At 38.3% G+C, this 21467-nt stretch overlaps 3 protein-coding genes across 4 annotated transcripts in view; 1 reads left to right on the top strand and 2 right to left on the bottom strand.

The window, feature by feature from the left end:
* The window catches only part of LOC110845360 (insulin-like growth factor-binding protein complex acid labile subunit), a 33734-nt gene that overhangs the window by 1528 nt on the left and 10739 nt on the right, over nt 1-21467 (bottom strand). The window contains exons 2-10 of the mRNA XM_022091759.2: nt 7514-7912; nt 4634-4748; nt 4450-4577; nt 4303-4378; nt 4125-4225; nt 1533-1635; nt 1327-1449; nt 948-1235; nt 677-862 (exon numbers count right to left, since the gene is read on the bottom strand). Coding sequence (XP_021947451.1) covers nt 677-862; nt 948-1235; nt 1327-1449; nt 1533-1635; nt 4125-4225; nt 4303-4378; nt 4450-4577; nt 4634-4748; nt 7514-7828 — 1435 coding nt within the window. The 5' untranslated portion in view covers nt 7829-7912. The remainder of the gene's footprint in view (nt 1-676; nt 863-947; nt 1236-1326; nt 1450-1532; nt 1636-4124; nt 4226-4302; nt 4379-4449; nt 4578-4633; nt 4749-7513; nt 7913-21467) is intronic.
* On the top strand, nt 9407-11903 carry LOC118434575 (flocculation protein FLO11-like). Of its 2 annotated transcripts, XM_035848378.1 has the most exons (4): nt 9407-10160; nt 10327-10487; nt 10561-11513; nt 11659-11903. In XM_035848378.1, the coding sequence occupies exons 1-4, from the start codon at nt 10033-10035 to the stop codon at nt 11674-11676; spliced, it is 1260 nt and encodes a 419-aa protein (XP_035704271.1). In that variant the 5' UTR covers nt 9407-10032; the 3' UTR covers nt 11677-11903. The 2 variants fall into 2 exon arrangements, with proteins under 2 accessions (XP_035704271.1, XP_035704270.1); XM_035848377.1 differs by having other exon boundaries at nt 10561-11903.
* Nucleotides 12238-13752, bottom strand: LOC110843637 (putative fatty acid elongation protein 3). The gene is made up of 5 exons (XM_022089623.2): nt 13308-13752; nt 13204-13230; nt 12924-13122; nt 12706-12844; nt 12238-12638 (listed from the first exon to the last, which is right to left on the bottom strand). The coding sequence occupies exons 1-5, from the start codon at nt 13640-13642 to the stop codon at nt 12466-12468; spliced, it is 873 nt and encodes a 290-aa protein (XP_021945315.1). The 5' UTR covers nt 13643-13752; the 3' UTR covers nt 12238-12465.

Here is a 21467-nt window from a genome sequence, read left to right as displayed (position 1 = left end):
AGAAACAGAAACTAAAACCGGATCTCTCTTTCATGTACGTACGGATTGGTCAGATATGTACGAAAAACACAACACTTTCTCTCTCCTCCCAGTCCCCAGGCTATAGAATGAGATATTCGAGAGGAGAAAGTTGGTCCAACTTTCTCCACAAAAATTTATGCACTGGACCGGAAGTAAGTAAAGATTGTGTGGGTAGAATAATAAATAAACATGTTTGTTTGTTAGATATTCTCGGGATTATTGGGTGTAATAAGATTTGAGAAACATGCATCCTATGTATGTACATATGTTGTGTTGATAAATAATAAGAAAAAAATAACAGTTGTTCCTTCTCCTAAACTTTCTTCATCATGAGAACAAATTATGCTGTATTATGAGCATAATGTTGTTGTTTTTGAGAGCGTGGAAAGTTCATCAATCACTCAAAAAAGTGAGAGCCTTGTCAAGAAAGATGAGTTGCATGTCGTGGTCCTACGTTTCACTTTCACTTGACCACATAAGTAGAATGCATGCATGCAATAAACAATAAGCACAACTTTCTCATCTGCCAGAGATGAAATGCATGCATGCAATCACGAAATGGACAACAGAACACGAAATGATGATGACGATGATGAATGTTATTTCAAAAATCAGAGAAAATTTTTTTTACAACTTTCACCCTTACTCAACTTACCAAACGGATCTGAGCACCCTCCCCGAAAATATTCAGCGGTTTGCACCCATCTTAAAAGACCTTGGATATTACACAGGTCACAAATCCAAGGATTTCCCTCTAATCGGATAAGATGGAAGGTTTTGAGTCTCTGAATGTGGGACAGCACGTCGGGATCCAATCCTTTAAACTGGTTATGACTTAGATCTAAAAAAAGTTACATAAATATTCATCTCGTTAAAATAGTTGAAATCTTATTTTTTCAAGATTGTTATCAATGATGCATGCTTACCCAACATTTCCAATTTGTAGAGATGTGATAACTGATGCGGAAAAAGGGCAAAGAGATTATTTCCGGACAAATTCAAAAACCGTAATTCACCCTGCAGCTCAAACAGGTCGAGGGGAAGGTCTTCATAGTTATTATTGGCTAGAGAAAGTCGGTTGAGTTGAGGATTTTCGGCCAATATTAAGAGTAACGAGCTCAGTTTTAGCTTCGGGTTTCTATTCAGTTCCAATTCTATTAAAGACTTTTTTATCTCGGAGAAAGTCACTCGCTCCAGGGTCTCAAACTTGTTGCCTGAAAATGTTGCATAATCCGTAATCCAAACCATCTCAAATATTTGTTGGAAAACATTCATTATAAAATACGCAGTTAGTCCTTAACTCACCTGACAGGAAGAGTCGTTCTATTGTTGAGTTGAAGAATGCGTGTCTGTCAATTCTGACAATCCTGTTGTAATTGAGGCTCAACTTTTGCAATCGGAGTGATCGAAACGTCTCATCGGTCACGGCTGAGGATTTCCGAGAAAAAGAAAGGTACACATAAATACTTACCTTATAAAAAACTTGAGCTACACAAAATTAGCAAACTTACCCGAAATTTGATTCCCATCCAAGTGCAAAATTTCGAGACGACCCAATCCTCCAAATTCGTCACGATTCAAATACTTGAATTCGTTGTGTGATAAATCCAATTCCTTTAAGAAGAAGAAGACGGGCATCAAAATATTATAGTAAAATAAAGCAGTTTATGCCCTCATTTGAATTCGAATCTGGCCAAATTGCCTCATAAAATTCTTTATACTCACAACCAACCAACCAACCATGCAATCCTATCTCTGTAATTTTATTTTGGAAAAGCGAAAGCACACACAAGAAGACCCTTAAATTATAGGCAATACTTCTTTGATATCGAACCTCTCCATCAAGAAGGTCGGTTTCTTTCACCACCCGTCCGACGACGACGACCAGCAAGCTTGGCCATCGTCGTCGTCCTTCGTTTCATCATCTCTTCAACTTTTACGGTCTCTCCACTTGAAACCACGAAACGCTTTTATCCTAGATGAGTTTGAAACCTCTCGCCACGAATAATTTGCTCTCTCCACAGCCACAAAATTCCATTTGCCCACTTTCAACTTTCACCGTCACCTTTTTCATCCCAAGAAAAAAACATACAGCCTCTTCCCTCCTTTTCAAAAGTCAATTCAATAATCAATAATAGAAACGAAACAAGACTTTTCTCTTCATCCATCCTTCCTTCCTCGGATCGGATTGGATTGGAATGCATGATTTCGTTTTTGACCAAGAAATGTCAACTTAAAAAAAAAGAGAAAGTCAAACCAAGTGAGAAATAATCTCCAAAACCTATCAGTACAGCTTTGCTTAGCCCGAACCAGGATTAGTAAACCCATGTTTCTCAGTATATTTAACTTCACATTAGTTCATGAGAAAGTAAGGATCTCTGGTCCAAATTTCAGCTTTCTATGTTAATTTCTAAAAATCGGTATGGGTTACCCCATAGGGTCGCTCTAGATAAAAATTTCACCAATTTCATGTCATATTCTTCCATTAGGACCCATAAGCAACCTCTCCACCAAATTTCAGCTCGATATGACGATTTTGAAAAATCAGTATGGGTCACCCCATAGGGTCAATCAAGATGAAAATTTTCCCAACTTGAACTCATTTTTATCTATTAGGAGCCATTAGCAACCTCTGTGCCAAATTTCAGCTTTCTACGACAATTTTGAAATTTTGGTGCGTAATACCCAACCCACTCTGATGACCCCCACCGGTCCAAAACTTTTCTGATCGAACTCATCTTCGAACTCGGTCGTTGCATTGCCCAGATAAATGTCTGTACCAAATTTGGTCCAAATCGGTCAACTCGTTCGGGAGTTATCGAAAGACAGACGGACGGACAGACGGACGGACATGACGATTACATAAGCCCTGGTTCGGGCTAAAAAAGGTTTCGTTGAATGATCAATTCAAAGTAAAAAAAAAAGCGCATACACCAACCACTCGATTGCGAAGATTGGATTTGTTTAGGAAAGAAAGACTTATGGAAATAGGATTTTTTTGTAAAAGGGAAAAAGCATTTCGCACTTTTAACTCTGTCCGGAAAATGTCATCAAGGAGTGAGGAGTCAAGAAGTAATATGACCGGATGAGGAGGAGATGAAACGGAAGGGCAGCGCGAGTGACATCGTCGTCGTCGTCGCAGCCCTATCTAATTTTATGAGGGAAATGTGTCGATGGAAAGGAATCCGAGAAATGGGCCCCTCGAGACCTCACTAGGACACATCTCTACAGTGTCCCGGACATACAAAAGCAGGACTTTTCCATCTTGACTCCGGTTTTGGGACCTGCCTCGAATTTCCAATGATGTTATTATACTCCTGCCTGAATGACCCGGTCTCATGTGCTTTGTGATGCGAAATCGTCCACGAAGAAGAAGAATGATGCATCAAAAATGGAGAATTTCTCATACATATCGCAGATATACATTTCGTCTCTCAGTTTTTAATAGATGGTGAAATTGCTCAAGAAATACCTGACTGACTGGGAGCAGAAAGAACAGAAGCACTGCATACCTCATGACCACAAGACCAAAACCACCAACTTTCTCCCTCCGCGAACTTTCTCCACCCAGACAGAACGAACTCAAGAGAACATCTCCATTTCGTCGTCGTGAGCTAACCAACATATTTCCTCTCACCGGAACTCGACAAGAGTGATGACATTTTTGGGAAGCACATTGGCGTGATTTTTAATGCCATTCTCCCCTTCCGGTTGGTGATCCTGCTAGTTTCCTGCTGCTGGTAGGTCCGTACATATCGTTTTTCCTTCATTGTATTCTACTTCTACACGTTTGGTCATTCTGTTCAGTTTAGTGGTGGTACTTTTGGTTGGAGGTGGGGTATCAGAGCGAAAATTATGGCCACTTGGTCCAGATTAATGGATCAAGGTGCCATAAGCAAGCACCCACCAATTCAGAAGGTGGTGAAATATGGGAGTGGATCGAATCTGGTAAAAGTTGGTGGTATACGTAATGTGGCATGCGAGACGGGTATTTAGATTTATGGGGACAGATAAGGAAAAATCTTATTACGGATTAATTAAGCCGAGAGTAATTAACTTTTTGATAATTACTACATACCCGTAGACTTATCTACTATACTCACCCTCAAATCTGGAAGGAGTGCATAAAGCAGTGGATTAATCGTTTTTAACCCGCACAGCCGACATCGCAGTTCTTTAAGTCGCCAGATATCTCGAAACACATCTGAAATTCCGGCTCAGCATTGATTATGTACATTTTGAGATAAGATGGAACATGCTTATCACTCATCCTGTACTTACCTGGGTGAAGTTCGCGTATCCAGTTCCCCGAAAGGTTGAGAATTTCTAACATGTGTAAATTGTAGAAGAGACGTTCCTGAAAAAAAACATTTTGGTAAAGAAATGAATTGCATAATGCAAATTACAAAGGCTGCAAAGATCACGTACCACCAATTTGTTGACACGATTATTCGCCAAATCGAGCGACTTGAGTTTCGGAAGGTGTTGAAACGAGGCGGAGACAAAGGATTCAATCGCATTTTCTGCCAGGCTGAGATTCTCCACGTTTACGAGTCCTAATATTTGAAATGTTTAAACTATTAAATTCAATTTATATGCACAAATACTTTACCTTTGAAGTTGGTATCGACAATGATGGAAATATTGTTCCGAGTGAGGTTCAGGATTCTGAGGGATTGAACGCCCCAGAAGGAATTTTCACCAATATTCGGAATATTGGAGCCGACCTGGAAGAAAAAGTAATCAGAATTTTAACTTAAATAATTCAATCTCAAGAATTCTGGATCTTTTTATAAATTCAAAGTTGAAATATGTTTTTTTCAGAATTTTGACTTAATTTAATTTCAAGAAGATCTTCTTTTTCCACTACTTCGAAATTCAAAATTGTACCCACTTTACATTCTGCCTTTGTTCATCTCTCCTTGTTCCACGTGCCATCATTATATTTACCAAACCAACTCCTAATCTACTCTCTGCTATTCCATTCATTTCATCCGTGCTAATAATCATTTCCTTAAGTTTCTTCATTCCTTTCTTTGTACGTACATTCCGTATTTACCAACCAACCAACCAAACCAATTGGGATTACTTTGTGGTTCAATGATTCTCATTAAGATAAAGGGAAAGCGACAGTAACGGCTCCGACAGGAATTTACACCTTCACTTCGCATCTTCGAGACATTTGGCAAGCAAAACAGCCTCTTAACCACTAACTGCGTACTAACCAGTTACATTTATTACATGCTAGTCCCCTACTAACTACTTGGTAACAAAGCCAGCCTAATAAAGTTAGGGGGGTCCTAGGGTATTAAAAGTGGACACTTAACCTCAGGCTAATAATACGCACAGCCAACCGTCTCCTTCTGATGAAAAGAAACGATTATTATTTACGACACGTCGGATTGACGATATTTGCGAAGAAATTCGAAGAATTAGCAATCGTAAAAAATATGTACCAAACTTGTTACGATTTTGTTTTTATACTCGCTTACTAACATTGGATTACAAGGGGCCAATTTCATTCCATAATTCCTTCTTAATTTGTGCCAAAAAAGTCACATCACATCAAATCATGTCCATACAACTTTGGCACGGTTGTGGCCAAAACTCATAACTTTTAATAGTAAACATAACCCGAGTTAGGTTAAGTTTTGTCCCACAAAGAACTAACGAACTTTCTCTTTTGGAGAAAAGAAGAAATCGCATAAATCTCGAATGACCACAACTTCCTTCCTTCACCACCGTCAAATTTACGACAAGCATCTATTTCTATTTTGATTTCCTCTTCTGATTGTTTCGTTTTGTTTTCCTTCCTCTCGTTTTTTGGGGAACAGTGTGTTTCGTTGAATTGTCCATCATGAAAGCAACTCATAAAAGTTAACGATAGGAGTGGTCCATAAAAAGTTGGCTTGAGCTACAGATTATCCCCCGCAGTCTTCGATGCCCGTATGCTGCTCTTCTACCCACCCATTCATACACCACACATAAACACACCGATCCGGGAACAATCCGAATTTCTGGTTGAACCAAATACTACCGTTTACTTACTTCCTTACTTACTTTTGTGTGGGATGGAGGAGTTTGAGTCAAGTGAGGCTCATTTATCAAAGTCAGACTTGTGATTACATCTCATCTCGCTCAACAGGGACTACTCGAGTCAACTTCTTCTTTAGGAGGGCAACAATGGATAAAGAGTTCAATCTTGGTCCCGTTTGTTGGTTGAGGAGGCGATTTCATTCCATGCCTAATTACCTTACTTTTACCCAAACCGAATCACCGTGACGGACGAGAATCTATCAAATCAACCCATTCATCCTCAGGTTGGGAGAAGAAGAATTGCTTAATTTTCTTCCTGGGTGGAGGAAGGGAAAGTTGTGAGAGGACAATGTGTAACAGTGGCCGCGGAAGCTGTGGGGACATTAACATTGTAGGATAGGGGAAGGAGGGGTTTATATAAGATGGGCAGATGATGGGGACATCGAACAATCGTGGGGACATTGTCCCTCTGTCCCCTCAAGCTTCCGCGGCCACTGAGAAGGAAGACAGGGATAAATAACGGGAAAGCAGTTTTCGGAGGATGATGATGAGGTCCATCAAATCTTCGCCATACGACTTTCTCTCCTCTGATAATGACGTGGCTGCTGCTCCGGAGAAACGACGAACGAGGGTGAACGTGGGGGGAAAGCTTATGAAAGTTTGTGAACTTGAGAAATTGTACGTAGCTGCTTCTTATAATTCGTGCGTGCCGAGTCATGATTTATGGTTTGACCTTTGCAAAGGGTGCAGTGGAATGCGGTGCAGTTTTGAGAAAGGGGATTAGTCAGAGTTATTTTGTCATTAGGTTTAGAAATGCAGAGTGTTGCAACTAATTGAAAATTTTGTTGAGATGTGCAACTTCGGAGTCGGAGAGAAAATCTGGACAAAATTTAGTTAATTAATTATTATGAATAGATAGGTTAAGGTTGGAGACGTGCACAAAGGACAAGGTCAGAGTCACTGGTCGATTGAATAGGTAGGACTACTTATCCTCTCATGCTACTAAATTTATTACCTAATCTGCACAAAGTACTTTCTCAAGAAAGTATCGTTTTTTTGCGTCTTCTTCCAACTGTGGCAGATTTCCAAAAGTTTTTTTCTCAAAATTGGTTGCCAACAATGTGAGATGCATGCAGGTAGGTAAGTAAAGGGTGGACAATTTGATGTTTTTGGTTATTTGAAGAGTAATGGAAAAAAAATTAGGATTCCAGTAATAACCCCATTTTAGAAAGAAATATTGAGCACTTTCACATTTTAATGTTTCCAATAATCTCACAATTTCGAAATTACAGTATAATATCGACAAGGCAGAAGTAACTTTAGAATAGAAATCGTAACATGGCCCTAATTATCGTTTTTTTTTACATAGTTGCAAACCGATAACCCATAAATCTTGTTCATCGTAAATCTAGTAATTTTCATATTTTTACCAACAAAACTGTAAAAATTCACTTACGATGTGCAACTCTTCCAACCTCTTAAATTGTCTGAAGAACCTTCCAATCGTGAGTTGATTCGGTTGATGGGCCGGTGCCACGATTCGTATCACTTCCGTCGACGGGTTCATCCTGCTCATCGGAATTTCGTGCATGTGACCGTGCAGACAGGCGACCTCCATCCGACCCCGCTCATCCAGGTCACATTCGCACACCGGCTCTGGGCACAATCCCCCAAAAATGGCACGACTCGTCCCCTCCGCCCTCCCAGCCAGCAAAACAATCACGGCCAAACCGAGAAGGACAAGTCGCAGCCAGGAAATGATTCCTCCCATTTTCAAACTTATTTCAAAGTTTTTCACAATCTGCTCCTCCTAGAGAGACGATTTTGTTCCCTATTATTGTTCTTCCTCCTCGTCCTGTAACACATTTCAAAATAGAATATTGTTAGAAAAACTACATAGAAATTGCATTAAGTACTTATCATCATCTTATTTATTGTTATCTTTAAACCGGATTTCATTCCAGTAATGGTAAAATGCACCCATACTTATTTGTAGTTACGAATGTACATACGACGACAATGTTTCAAAAAACTTTGCCCTTCTGCGGCCAACCGGATTCCTCCTTGATGCTTTTTTAAAAAGTTGGAGGTGGAATGATGACGGGGTTATGTTGGGGGTTGTGCTCTTTGCTTTTAAAATAATATTTGGATGAGAAAGAGAGGGAGCGAGGATGGATAATAAAGATTTGTAGACAAACTCGGTGTCAGTTCTGAAGTTGTAAAATGTGTGAGTGTCATAACTTTTGCGGATGTGCGTTCATATTCGAATTTGGGGGTGGGTGTCGTATCCAGCGTATGCGTAATAACCAGAAATATGCTGATGCGTTTGTACGTTAAAAAATGTTGTAAAGCACTTCGGTTCAGCGATTTAGTGATTTGCTCATAATTTTTTAAAAGACTTTCAGTTTTTAGTACACATACATTGTGAGAGGTTGAGGTCGATATGCGTATGTATTCCTTATTACTTTATAACGATATTATAATTCAGATATAGTTAGAATTTAGTTTCATTCCAAAATTATAAATCCATTCTTTTTTTATAACAACTTAATTTTTAAACTGTGAAGGAATCGTACAGATATTTAGGTATCACCCTTCCTCCCCCATAATTATACCACTATATCAAACATCCTCAAACCAGTAAATATATGGTGATGATCATCGCATCACCCATGAAAGATCATCCTCACGATGATGACTCAAAACTCGTCGCTCTCAAAGAAGAAAGAAAGGGTTGAAGTTTGAAACTTTGAAGCAACTTTACCCTGCCTGCCAGCTACTAAAGTACTGAATACCATGTAGATATGGTTCCTTTCTTTCACGAATGTTATATTTTATGCACACTTTACGAGCATTACATTCAGCATTCATTCCATTCAAAAAGTTCAACTGTGTTTGGTAATGGTAAGTAAAGTGAGAGTTACTACTGAACAGAGGGCACGAGGACCCACCAAGGCAACGCTCCGGATAGAAATCTGGTTGGCAGGGTTGAGATTTCCAGTGATGGCGTTGGTTTGGTTAGTTTGGTAGTGGTGCTGCTAATACAAGAAATCGTCAGAGGAAGGGGAGGGAGATCAAAGGGACGGGCACATCTGCACAAAAATCACCATCATCAATCCCTTCTTACACTTTGTTCGGCACGATCCCAATCCATATAGAACGATTCAAAAACGACAACTCTTTCAATACAAAAGTTATTCTGAATAAGTCAAAGAGCATGATGTTTTCATGAATTGGAAAATTATTTCGTAATTTCTTGTATGCGAAATTTCGGAAATTGTTGTGAAATATTTTTGCAAGTAAATAATTTCTATTTGACCACACAGACATATGTATGTACATAAACTCGCTATTTGTTCGTGGGGATGACGTTCTCACATTATTTGCACAACTCTTTATTGCACCACGACATCATTTCTATTTAATACAGCGTTTCATTGAATTTAAGCCTACGAGGTGAGAGACTGGACCCTTTATTATTTTCTCCCGAGCCGGATCCCTTCGTCCCTTGGCAGGGTGGGAAAGTGGGAACAGAGGCTGAGATCAGCTTCCTTCGGGTGTGGGCCCTTCTGCCTGCACGTGCCTACAAAATGGAAGCATCGGATTCCTTTTTCCCATGATGGGGGATGCGAGGCGACATATGACCTAACTTTGCTTACTATCTACTCTTCTCCGTCCCTCAGTTGCGACGACGGAAAGACCTTATTTATTTTATTCCTACACAGCACAGGTTATGTAAACTGGGAATACTTTCTGCACATAATATTATTTGATATTATTTGAACGAACTCAGATTTTTTTCAAAATTTGATGTTTTCTCATGAACCCCTACTATTGTGCGGTTTTGAAAAATAAAAATTTTTGGAAAACATTGTCGCCGATTTTCGTATTTAAAGGTTTAGGGTGTATTAGTAATAATGAGTAATAATTAGTTGTAATTGGGGCACTTTGAGACATTTTCGGGTTTATAGTGCAATGAACTCTGCAACCTCTGCATTCTCCACCATCCTGCTGCCCTTCGGTCCTCATGACTCTCACCTGGCAATTTCTCTTGACAACATCATCTTCCTGGCGCGTCATCACTTATCATCCCAAATCTTTAGGTAAGTGTGTCTCAAGTTGTGATATTGATAATTGCCTGATTTGTTTCTCCCGTGTTGGCGATAAAATCGGGCAATACTTTTCCCAGCAATGCTATCGGTATGTTCGGAAGAGGTAAAATTATGGAGTTGTACTGTTCAATAATAATTTTGATACAATCCTTGGCAGGGCGGTTAAAATGACAGCGACACAGGCCTCTCAAACCACGTATTGTTCTGGATGTGATGAATTAAAGGAAACTGTGGCAAAGTTACAGCAGCAATTATGCAAGATGGAAACGATTTCGTCCGATTTAGTCCGGGGTTTAACCTGTCTCAAGAGTTTAATAGGTAAATACGACAAGAAATTAAGCTTTGTGACAATTATAAAGGATTTAAATTATTGTACAATTGTTAATTAAAGTACCACCAACCCCTCCTCACAACTACGACTCGGATGCATCAATAGATCTGGAGTTTGAATATCCGAATTTCAACAAAAACTCAAAAGAGACTGAACCATCTTCTTCTCAAGATGCTGACAATAGATTGAATGATATCTTCGAGATTCCACATCAGCAAATTTCTCAAATGTCAACGCAATCAATTCCAGACAAAGATTCGCAACCGTCTCCATCCAAGAGTCCCACCACCCCGAAAACTAATCAAGTAGCAGTAGAACCAGAGCCAGAAACTTTACGAGTTCCAGAAACTAAAGTCTCGTCACCTGCCGTCTCGACGTGTACGAATCAAGATAAGGGATCTTCTTCGCCAAAAGTAGTGCCTTCAACTACTATTCCAACTAACTCTACCCCATCCGTTGCACCGCGCTTCACAATGTCACAAGTAGTTTCTAAGATGTTTGATATTCCGCCATTTAAGAATGGAGGCAACAAGTACAACGCCCCCTCAACGTCCACCGCCGCCACACAGGACAATTCAGACATTACAACAGTAAAAGTTTCTTACACTCCGTCCACCACGGTACCAATTAACTCGTCAACTAGACCAAATATTTTGGGTCGAGTGTCGCAAAAATCAACGTCCTTACAACGAGTTACTACTACTACAACCACTCCAGTGACCTCGGTAGTGATCCCCTCCGTTGCACCACGCTTCATCATGCCGACAAATGTGGAATACTGCTCTACTACCGATGGCAACAAGGATAAGCCTCAAAGTCCTCGTTCTCCACCACCATCCTCCCTTCCGAACCCAATATTAACCAACGCCACTACGACCCATGAAAAGGAGATGACCCAATACCCGCCCAAGTCTCAAGCTGTGTTGATCACATTTTCAAAGAAGAGAACACAAACGCGGAAAAATAAAGCAAACAAACAACGAAAAGTGCTTGGTTATCAAATGACCCCCAAGGTACGAAAAGTCTTTCTCTGTTACGATTGTGGCGAATCATTCCCGTCAAAACCGAGGCTTTACAGCCACCAAAGTGAAACTCATGAAGTCATAATGTTGGATGATTAGTGAGTTATAATGTATAATGTTTTTTCTCGTTTTAAAGTTTACTGTTCCAGAATAGATTGTGTTATGTAGGTAAGTTATGATTAACAACATTGACAAGTTGATATATTTATATACATTCAAGTTCTTTTGGATATCCAAAATTAACAACTTTTACCATTATCTTGTCAACCCCGTTTACAGATTAATAAATGAATTTCTCGAAAAACAAATCCGAAAATCCAAAGAATGCGAGATTTCTTTCAAATCAGGAATGAAACGGGCACGCGTCCATAAAACAAATGCTATTTTAACCCTCCAAGTTGTCACGTTGGACATCAAAGCAAAAGAAGTGAAATTTTTCCACACGTGTTTAACACATTTTTAGAAAAACTCACGCATCGTATTCTTATTACTTGAATATTGGTTATACGTAGTTGTTTGGTCCCCTACCAAGAAGAATTCTTTAACAAATATGCGTATGCATCTTTTCTTAATCCAGTATCTCGTCGATATATGCATCATTCATTAGTATGGGCCCTCTTTTCCCTGTACTTATTTCAACATCCTTTCCCCCCCTTTTCCGCTGTTACACAAAGTATGTATAACAACTTGAATAATGACATCGTGACATTAAATGTTACTCTTTTTACATTTTATTAATTATCACCGGTTGTTCTCTCACTTCCTCTTATTCTTCTTGACATAATCGAGTTCAACTTTGTCTTTGTCTCTTTATCACGGCGAACCCATTACTCAGTCAGATCGACAAATACATAGAAATAGTTACTTTGTTTTAGACTTTAGGAAAAGTATTTAGGAAATTGTTGTGACTTTGCTCGTTAGTTTAAATCTCGTTGAGACGAATTTACTCCTTCTTCCCTTGTCCCTTCTTGCTCTCTGAAGTCTGCTGCCCCTTCTTTCCCTTTGACATGTACGAATCGATGAAAAGCTTTCCAAACAAAATCGTGTACGGGACGTAAATTCCGAATGAAACTTTAAGACCGAGCCAGTTCCGGTGGGGACAGTTTTCTGGGGTGCCTTTGGGACAAGAGATTCACCAATTATTGTTTACGCCGCAACTAAATTTGTGTAGATGACCTCTTACCATTGAAATACATGATGTAATACGTATATAAACTGCAAATCACGCCAAACACCATTTGAAGCAGTTGTATCGTTGTGATCCCCATCGCGACTGGGCGCGGGATCGATACTTTGAGTGACCTCATGGCGTAGTAGGAATACTAAATAAATTAAAAGGTAAACAAATAGGTGGTTGATTTTCTCCCCCAGATAAAAATTGGATTACAGTAACGCAATTACCATCCATGAGTGTACGAACGAATTCATTGCGATGTACCAGAGCTGAACTGGTTCGTAATGGTAGTACATGATCCACCAAGACATTAAAGTGGTCACGTGGTGATACCAGTGAAGAAAGAGGAGGTTCTGTTTCCTTAAAACGATGAAAGCCGTGTCCCCCAGCTCGACAACTTTGCTCAGAAGAAGGACAAAGCTCCAGCTAATAATAATCAAATATATTTTTTTTCGCATTCTTCTTACATCTATTTCATATTCTATCAGATTGCATTAAAAAACTCACAATGCGGTGGCACCGTTATGAGCCGGCCTGTTATTTGGGGATCACAAATTACTAAAAATTCCATCCCACAATATTTTCTCTGCTATATAGAAATATGTGCATACCATTCGCAAATCGAATTATGGAAACCATTCGGTCCGAATAAAACGTGGAAAAATTCTGGAGCGACTCTTGCAAAGGCGTAAATTGACATCGCCGCTAGTCCAATATTCCACACGGTGAGGAGTCCGTTAAGTTTAAAAGCTGGCCTTGAACTCATGATGTATCTTCCCGAGAAGACGAGCACGACGTAAATTGCGGCAATATACCCACTCAGGTGCCACCACTCTCCCCAAACTTGTCGCCAATATGTGAGGGGGAAGTCGGCTTCGTATTTCGCCAGGGAAATGTAGGATGGGGGTGGCTGGCGATACGCCACTTCGAGGAATTTGGCAGACATTTTGTAGAAAAATAGTGTAAAAAGCCGGTTGGAGAGAGAAGAGAGCGAATTAATTGCAAACGTGCCACCACGAAGACTCGACTGACTGGACTGGTCAAGAAAATTTCCACTATGAAGAATAGCGAGACATCATATGGCGTGATATTCCAACGTGTTCGTCCATTCAGTTCATTATCAAGTTCATTTGCGTGATGTGGATCGTCCCACCAAACCAGGCGATGAGATAATACATAAGAACCATTGAACTAATAGTGTGGATACAGGGCAGTGACCAGTTAGCTACATGTTCGTTAGTGGTGTGGTGAGTAGGTTAGTTAAGTAGCTTGGCTTTAAAAAATGTCAAGTTTTTTGCATGCATCAACCGAACCAGGTCCAAACTCCAAGACTTATTGTATAAACAGTTTTACTACCCGAAGATACGTGTAATTATGCAAAGCATGTATGTGTATGTTATGTAGTAGTACTTCCACTCATACTGCCAAAATTTATACACGTGTTAGGTAAATACTTTAATGTGTCAAGTGGTTTCATCCTCCTGTTAACTGCAGAAAGAGAGCAAGTTGAATGAAAGGATTAAATGGTGCGGGGGATTCATATCATTTACACAAGTGCAGAATTTGCGATAAATTAATTGGTTCTTGCCCTTTTCATACACATTCATGCTCAAAAGATCAAGGTCCAGACAAGCAATGCTGCTTCACCTTTGCAGCTTATGTAATGTTCCACATTTTCATTAAAAGCCGATCCAAGTCTTATTAACCCACACATGAAATTACATATTTCCTAGTCTAGTTTTCCGTGAGAATAGGTAATTCCAGGATAAGAAATACAAAAATATCACAATTTCCTTCATCCTCTCGTCTCACGCAAATCTGCTCCCTCATTGCTTCTCACTTGATATTTATGATTAAATTCCTCCATTTCGTATAAAATTATATAATTTTACTAGAAAATACATAATATCATCCCATCAAATTGAGACAGGCTGAATTTTAATTAATTTTTCTCCATTTACTAAAATACCTGCCTGTGACAAGTACATTATTATTCCTGCCTATTGACCCACTACATTCCAATATTTCGTACCACTCGAACACGTCAAAAGAGCATGGAACTTGAGACAAATCGTTAAAATTGAAACCTTCCCATTACACAATAATTACGATTCTGAGACTCATTACCATTTGCCCCGAAGACCCGTACAGCTAGTCAAAACACGGCTATCATCATTATTCATGACATAAAATCAGTAGACTAAAATCAAATCTGCAAGAATTGCACAATTCATGTCGTCACAACAAAAATATAGACATTATTATTTCCACACAACAAATGATCATTATTATCCAAAATTAATGAACCGTCATCATCAACTCGTTTTCTCTCTGCAGAACTTGTGCTGAATTTTAAAACTTATGGCTGGTCTGGACCGGGGTCAGAGAGTCAGTCTTGTCGGCACTTCAAGTAATAACTAATGAAATTCTATCTGGTGCTTTCATTACGACGAGAAAAGTGATGATATTATGTGTATCGATTTCATTACATGGCTCTGCTACGGCTAATATAATTCCGTATGTACGAATAGCAGGTGGCAGGGCTATTAAGTAAAACGGCGTGTGTCCGTGCATTCATCCATCCACTTTAATCTCTTACACAATTAATCTTAAATTGCTTAAAAGCAAAAGCTGCCTCTCCTCAGACCCAACAACCGACCGACGACTGACCCCTACCGACATTTTACTTGATTTTACCTTATTTATTACGTATTACAAGTTGCAATGCATGCATGCATACGCTTAAAATTTACCAGTTTTAAAACAGTTGCGATATTCACATCGTTAGATAATCAGAGAGAAAAACGCGTGGATGCGTTTCGTTTTTTACAGGTGGTAGGTAAATTAAAGGAAACGCTACAAAAGAGTAAGTATGGAACTTGTTATATGCATGTACAAAGGTTAATTACTTGTTAAACGAGTTAATTATCTATCATTTGAAGCCAAATCATTAAAATTCCGCATTTTGTATGTACAGAATTAGCTGTTTTAAATTATTATGTGCAAATTGTAGACATCTTGAAAATTGCCAATTCCAATTTACTAATGTGTCTTTGAAACAACTAAATAACCAGTCTGAAATCTATCTATACCAATAAATCCATCACCACTTCATTCTCATCACATTATTCTAGAGAGCAACGTAATCAATCAACTCGGCAAATGTTTCCTATCCACTTTGCCCTGCCATGAGTCATTAATCACTAAACAAATCATCAATTTGTTCCTTCAAACCAAACCACCCAACAATTCGTAATCCCATCTCGTCCATTTTCCATTACCTCGACAATTAAAACTGTCAAACTTTGCATGCAACAACAAAGAACAACAAACCCTCCCTTTAATAAGAGCAGCAAGCAACATAAGTACATTTAAGTACCTCCAGTCTCTCAGGATCAGTGGCTGTGGAAGGGTGTGGACAGAGGGACAATGTCCCCACGGTTATTCGATGTCCCCATCATCTCCCCATGTTATTAAACCCCTCTCTCCCCTATCCTGAAATGTTAATGTCCCCTTATGTCCCCACGGCTTCCGCGGCCACTGCTCAGGATGATGGGAAAACTATATATAATTTCTTCCGAGGGTGGACACCATCCTGTCAATCACCCACCTTTATCAATAACACACATTCTCACATTTCTCACACTACTGGACCACCAACCAACCAACAAGATCCAGTATCAGTCTCGACATTAACAAGAATTTCAATCAGACTCGGGTCAAAGGTTGTTGGGGATAGATTCGTAGTCTAGATAAAATTCTCGGCATAGTTTCCATCACCTTTTTCGACACACAAATTGATAAATTAATCATTGATATGCATTCACCCTAAAAAATGTATTTTCTTTTAGGGCAAAATTATTTATGTTTACGTGAAATATGAGTTATGAACTCAACAATTACTTCCTTTCATGTTTTTTTCTCCTAAAAATGGTAAAATTAAATATGGATAATTTTTACCTGCTCATTTTAATTTGAGATGGAAATAAATCACACTTTCTCGCATTCCTTTTTAAAAACGGGATACAATTCATACTGGACGTTATGGATTATAAATAAATAAAAACCACTACCAAAAACCTGATTTTCATACTAACTTGACCCACTCCAACAACAATGTGATACTGAAAAAAACCTGAATTTAAGGACAGTGTGACAAGGGGCAACTTTTTCCCGTCCAGATTTTGTGCCCAGCATTTTAAAAAGAAAAATAATAATAATTTTCAATTTATTTTTTGTACGGGAACAGGTCATCCTAAAAGTAAGATCCCTTCCACAGATATTATTACCATTATTTCCTATGTGTGACAAAGTACAATGAAAAATGTAAGTGACTGACTGAATGAATAGCCATATATCTATTGAAAAATGTATCTTTTCCACATTCAAAGAGACCCCAAAACCTGCGACCGTCCATTCCATAAAGAAGTTAAATCTTTTGTGAGATTTGAACCACATTATTATTATCCCCTCTGAACTTCTCCTGCCTGCTGGCTCTTCGGAATATTTTACAAATCCATTTAACCGACTTATACATAAGTAATGTAATGTAGTGTAAGTAATAATCATCACGGTGCAATGTGTGAAGAAGGAGAAAAGTTGAAGTAAATATAAGTGGATGTGAACTATTATGTATGGGGGAAGAACATTTTGGTCTGGATTTTGTGATCCTTTGATGATCAAGGAGGAAGGAAAATCGAGTAAAGAAATCGTATCCGTGAAGTAAACTGACTAAAAGAAGGGTAAATGCCTTGGTTTTCCTTGGTCTGGCTGGGCTTATATTTTATTTATACGACCCCTGAACGTTTAAACTGAAGTGTAATAAAGTGAAATAAAGTGGGATGAAATCACCTGAAAGTTACGTCGTCTATTTTTACAAGGGGAGGTTTTTTTCCCAGTGACCCATCACAGGTACTAAAATGGAGCAAAATCAGGATATTTTGACACTAATTGACTACATGAATTAGACGTGATCTTTGTGGGGAAAGGAATTTATTGTGCAATTTGCAATATTTATATGTATAAAAGTAGGCTAGCAGATCTTCAAATAAATAGGTAATTGTTGGAGGATTACCATATTTTTTACAGGACAAAGATTTTTTAACAATAACCTGGAAAAGGAATGAGGAGCCAGAAATTGAATGAGTTTTCTTCTTAACTTATTATTCTGTTTGTATAAAAGAAGCGTAAATTTGCCCTCGTCTTCTTCTGTTTTTCTAAATTACACATGATGAAAGAAATATGGAGCATTTCACTTCCATATATTTCGCTTAAAATCACAATTTTCTTCCTATTCGAGTCGAATTTTTGCCTCTTTCTCTTCCGTGATCTGTATTCTGGGCGAATATAAATATGTGGAATCTTTGGATGAAGGGAAAAAAAGTTTATTCAGTTTTTAGTCTACTTCACAAAGATGAGATTACAGTTTTTGAAGAAAAATAAAAAGAGAGAAAAGACAGTCCAGTCAGTGAATCGCTTATTCGTCGCTACGGGTGGGTCGTAGGAGCTGGTGATGGCACATAAGAGAAGAAGAAAGTTGCTGGATTTTGCATAAATCTTTGAGTATGAATAATTTCTGCAAAAATTCAAACTCAACGCGATGTGTGTATGCGGGTCCATTCATCCAAGTCGGATCAGATCTTGGGATCCTCCTATGCAAGTAGCGATGATGGTCAGACTGCGTGAGCCAAAAATGAAAAATGCTTAAAGATATGTATGTATGCTTTTCTAAAGGAGAGGGATTTTTGTTCTATGATGTATGTATAATAATGCATGTATAAGTATTACGTAGCCTGAAGGTTTTTCATGTAAAATAAAATCTGAAGTAAAAAGTTATCTTTTTACTACGACTTTTTGGATCAAACATTGCGTAATTGAAGTAACTTTGTAATTAAAAATTCTTTGTTTCCAATTTTCCATAAATTGTGGAAATTGTAAGGTTTAGATGTCGTAAATGTATATTTAAACGTTTAAATATTACCTATTAAGTGTCCCCATAAAGAAAGTGTCAAGTTTCCCCTTATTTTTTCAACCACTTACAAATTAATTTTGGATATGCAAAAAACAGACAAAATTGGCAAATTTGATAAGCTTTCTAAAACTGAAAGCAGAATTTGATTATCTCTGTCCGTTAAAAAATGACAGCACAAAATCTGGGAGAAGTGGAAAAATTATTTTGCCACTCAGCCAAAAAAATGTTTTTCTCGAATCGGAAAATGGCTCGTGACCACTTCATTCTTCAAGGGATGCCCCGGACAAAATTAGTCATGCACTACACATATCTAAGGATCGTGAAAATGCAAAATGTAAAATTTTTCCTTGTCAACCTGTCCGCCAGGACACCGAAACACTGACGAGAAACATGGAAAAACTTTTGCAGAAAACTCCAACAGGACCATGAGGCTTGCACCCAGACAACTAAAAATTTCAAAAACCTATCTTCGCAAGATCAAAGCCAATAAGATGGGCTTCAAAACGTACAACATTAAAACCGCGCCAAAATACAACGAAGGTGAAATAGCTGGAGCTGAAACAAATTTTCCAAAACTTTTTGAAAAAATGTTGAAATCGATTCCTAGAATTTTATCGTCATGGATGATGAAAACCACTGCCCCGTTTGACCTCGAAGCGTCAATCGTGTAATGTTCTACTCATGTTGAAGTAAAAATGACGTTCGTTCGAATTATAAATTCAAAGCCAAGCAAAATTTCCAATGAAATGCATAAAATGGCTGTCGACGGACGAAAATGAGAGCATCTCCAATACATTCACTTCAACCATGAATATGAACTTTGCACTTTATTTGAAAGAGTGTATCAGCAAGAGATTGACCCCATCTATCAAAAACCAACACGTTTCATTTTGACCTGACATGACTACGTGTCAGAATGCCAAAATAGTGACAGGGTACCATCGAGTCAAAAAAACTGATTTCGTCGAGAAAAAAGACATCGCTCCAAACGTACCTTAATGTCGGTCCATTGCAACATTTTGGGCACTAATTGCGTAACAATATACATAGAAAAAAAGCACACCAAGAAATTTCAAAAAATTTTAACGGGCTATGGAGAAAGTTATCATAGAAGTTGATGAAACGAGTGGCAAAGCGCTCATTAGAGGTGCTCGACAAAGTCGGCTCTCCACCGGCATCCAAGATGTATTTTGACCATTGAAGGACAAAAAAACTTCGGTATACTTATCATTAGTATAACACAAAAGTTTCATTAAATTTGATTCACGCATTCATTTTTACTGGTCTAAAACGTTCTGACACTTTCTTTCTGGGGACACTTGATACTATAGTAAAATAGATTTAACTTGGTCATGCAAACAATGGAAAATGGAATGTATGTATGGACGAGAATCTTTGCTAAAATCATGTCACTGGAAGAATTGTAGATAGCAGGGCTCCTTTTAACTCGACTTTTGACTTATCTCGTTGCAGAGTTATTACTTCTATAAACCGAAACCAGTGTTCAGATGGATCTCTCGATTGCGAAAATGATAGGAAATGACACTAAAAAGATAAACTGTCGAAATGACACGAAATAAAGCTGTTTCTCTGTAATAAATAATACATGACTCGTCTCGATTCTGGAATTACAGGCCAACTGCACTTGCACCTTGTAATATTATTTACTACTACTTATATTTTTAAATTCGACTCCAAACCCAAACAAAAAAAATATTTCCAACTTTTTTTAAAAAACTTGAAAAAAAACTTTTTATCTAAAATTCCGTTCCGCTTCGTTATTTTTCACTTAAACTTTTCTGCCTTTCATTCTATGTATTAATAGGGCCGCTTTCTTCTTGCCTGTACGTATATAAATATCACCGGGTTCTCCTGTCTTGGCGAAATTTATGTCACATTTCCTTCCTCCCTCCCACTTTCAACTAAGAAGCAGAACCAAAAGTAAACGCATTGTAGTCATACTTTCACTCGCTTTCTCTCTGTTCTGCCACGATAATGCAGTCGAGGGACACGCAGCAGCAAGTAGTGGAAGTGCAATTACAACTTTCTCGATTAAGATTAAGACCACGGTTTAAAGGTGAATCTCATCCAATGTTTATTCCATTTTGAAAATTAAGGCCTCCCTCTCTGGCTTGAATTCGACTTATTTTTAAGCCGTCGTAGTGTACAAATATTCTATTATTTTGTATTTTAAAGTAGATTTTATTATGTCTACGTATTTAATATAACATAACTTTAGTCCGTTATTACTTATTACTTCAACCTGTTTTCGGCTTCCGTTTGACTACAGTCGCCAGTCGAGTAGTAGTGTGGATTAGTTTATTCTCCGAACCGGCGACCAGCGCGACAGATATCCGGCCATTGTCAAGATTTATTTGTAAACTTCTCTACCACTCAGATTATCCGGTTGGACTGACTTGACTTTCACTCTCTCGACGAATATGTATGTACTGCCAAAGAATTGGGGAATTAGTTGCAAATGTACTTTCACTCTCTGTTTTCATTTCAAAATTTAAACATCATAAAAAATTTAATCTCAAAGTCTTAATTTCTTTAAAAAAATATCATTAAATTCACGCAATACATAAAGTTTTTGCCGTTTTTCCTCTAAAAATACAACTTTTTTGTTACACAACCACCAAAAATGCATCCTCCTTCCAACAAAACCGGATGAAAAATGAACTTCTCCCCGAATTTTAAGCTCCCACATTGACAGCAGAATAATGGGACCTATTTCATGTAGATACATTATTACCCACGTCATCGACGCATTATTAACTTTTTCCCCAATACTAACATT

Source organism: Folsomia candida, unplaced genomic scaffold (genome assembly GCF_002217175.1).
Source record: "Folsomia candida strain VU population unplaced genomic scaffold, ASM221717v1 Fcan01_Sc002, whole genome shotgun sequence".
Lineage (NCBI taxonomy): Eukaryota > Metazoa > Arthropoda > Collembola > Entomobryomorpha > Isotomidae > Folsomia > Folsomia candida.
The sequence above is the reverse complement of the archived record's forward strand: the minus strand, read 5'-3'. Positions and strand labels throughout refer to the sequence as shown.

Excerpts from the sequence above, each read along its gene's own strand:
- LOC118434575 (XM_035848377.1), top strand. The coding sequence starts at position 10,033 with ATGAACTCTGCAACCTCTGCATTCTCCACCATCCTGCTGCCCTTCGGT. Across the intron at positions 10,161-10,326 it reads TTATCATCCCAAATCTTTAG|GGCGGTTAAAATGACAGCGA; the intron begins GTAAGTGTGTCT and ends AATCCTTGGCAG. Across the intron at positions 10,488-10,560 it reads CTGTCTCAAGAGTTTAATAG|TACCACCAACCCCTCCTCAC; the intron begins GTAAATACGACA and ends TGTTAATTAAAG.
- LOC110843637 (XM_022089623.2), bottom strand. The coding sequence starts at position 13,642 with ATGTCTGCCAAATTCCTCGAAGTGGCGTATCGCCAGCCACCCCCATCC. Across the intron at positions 12,845-12,923 it reads CGTTCGTACACTCATGGATG|TATTCCTACTACGCCATGAG; the intron begins GTAATTGCGTTA and ends TAATTTATTTAG. Across the intron at positions 12,639-12,705 it reads TTACATCATGTATTTCAATG|GCACCCCAGAAAACTGTCCC; the intron begins GTAAGAGGTCAT and ends CTTGTCCCAAAG.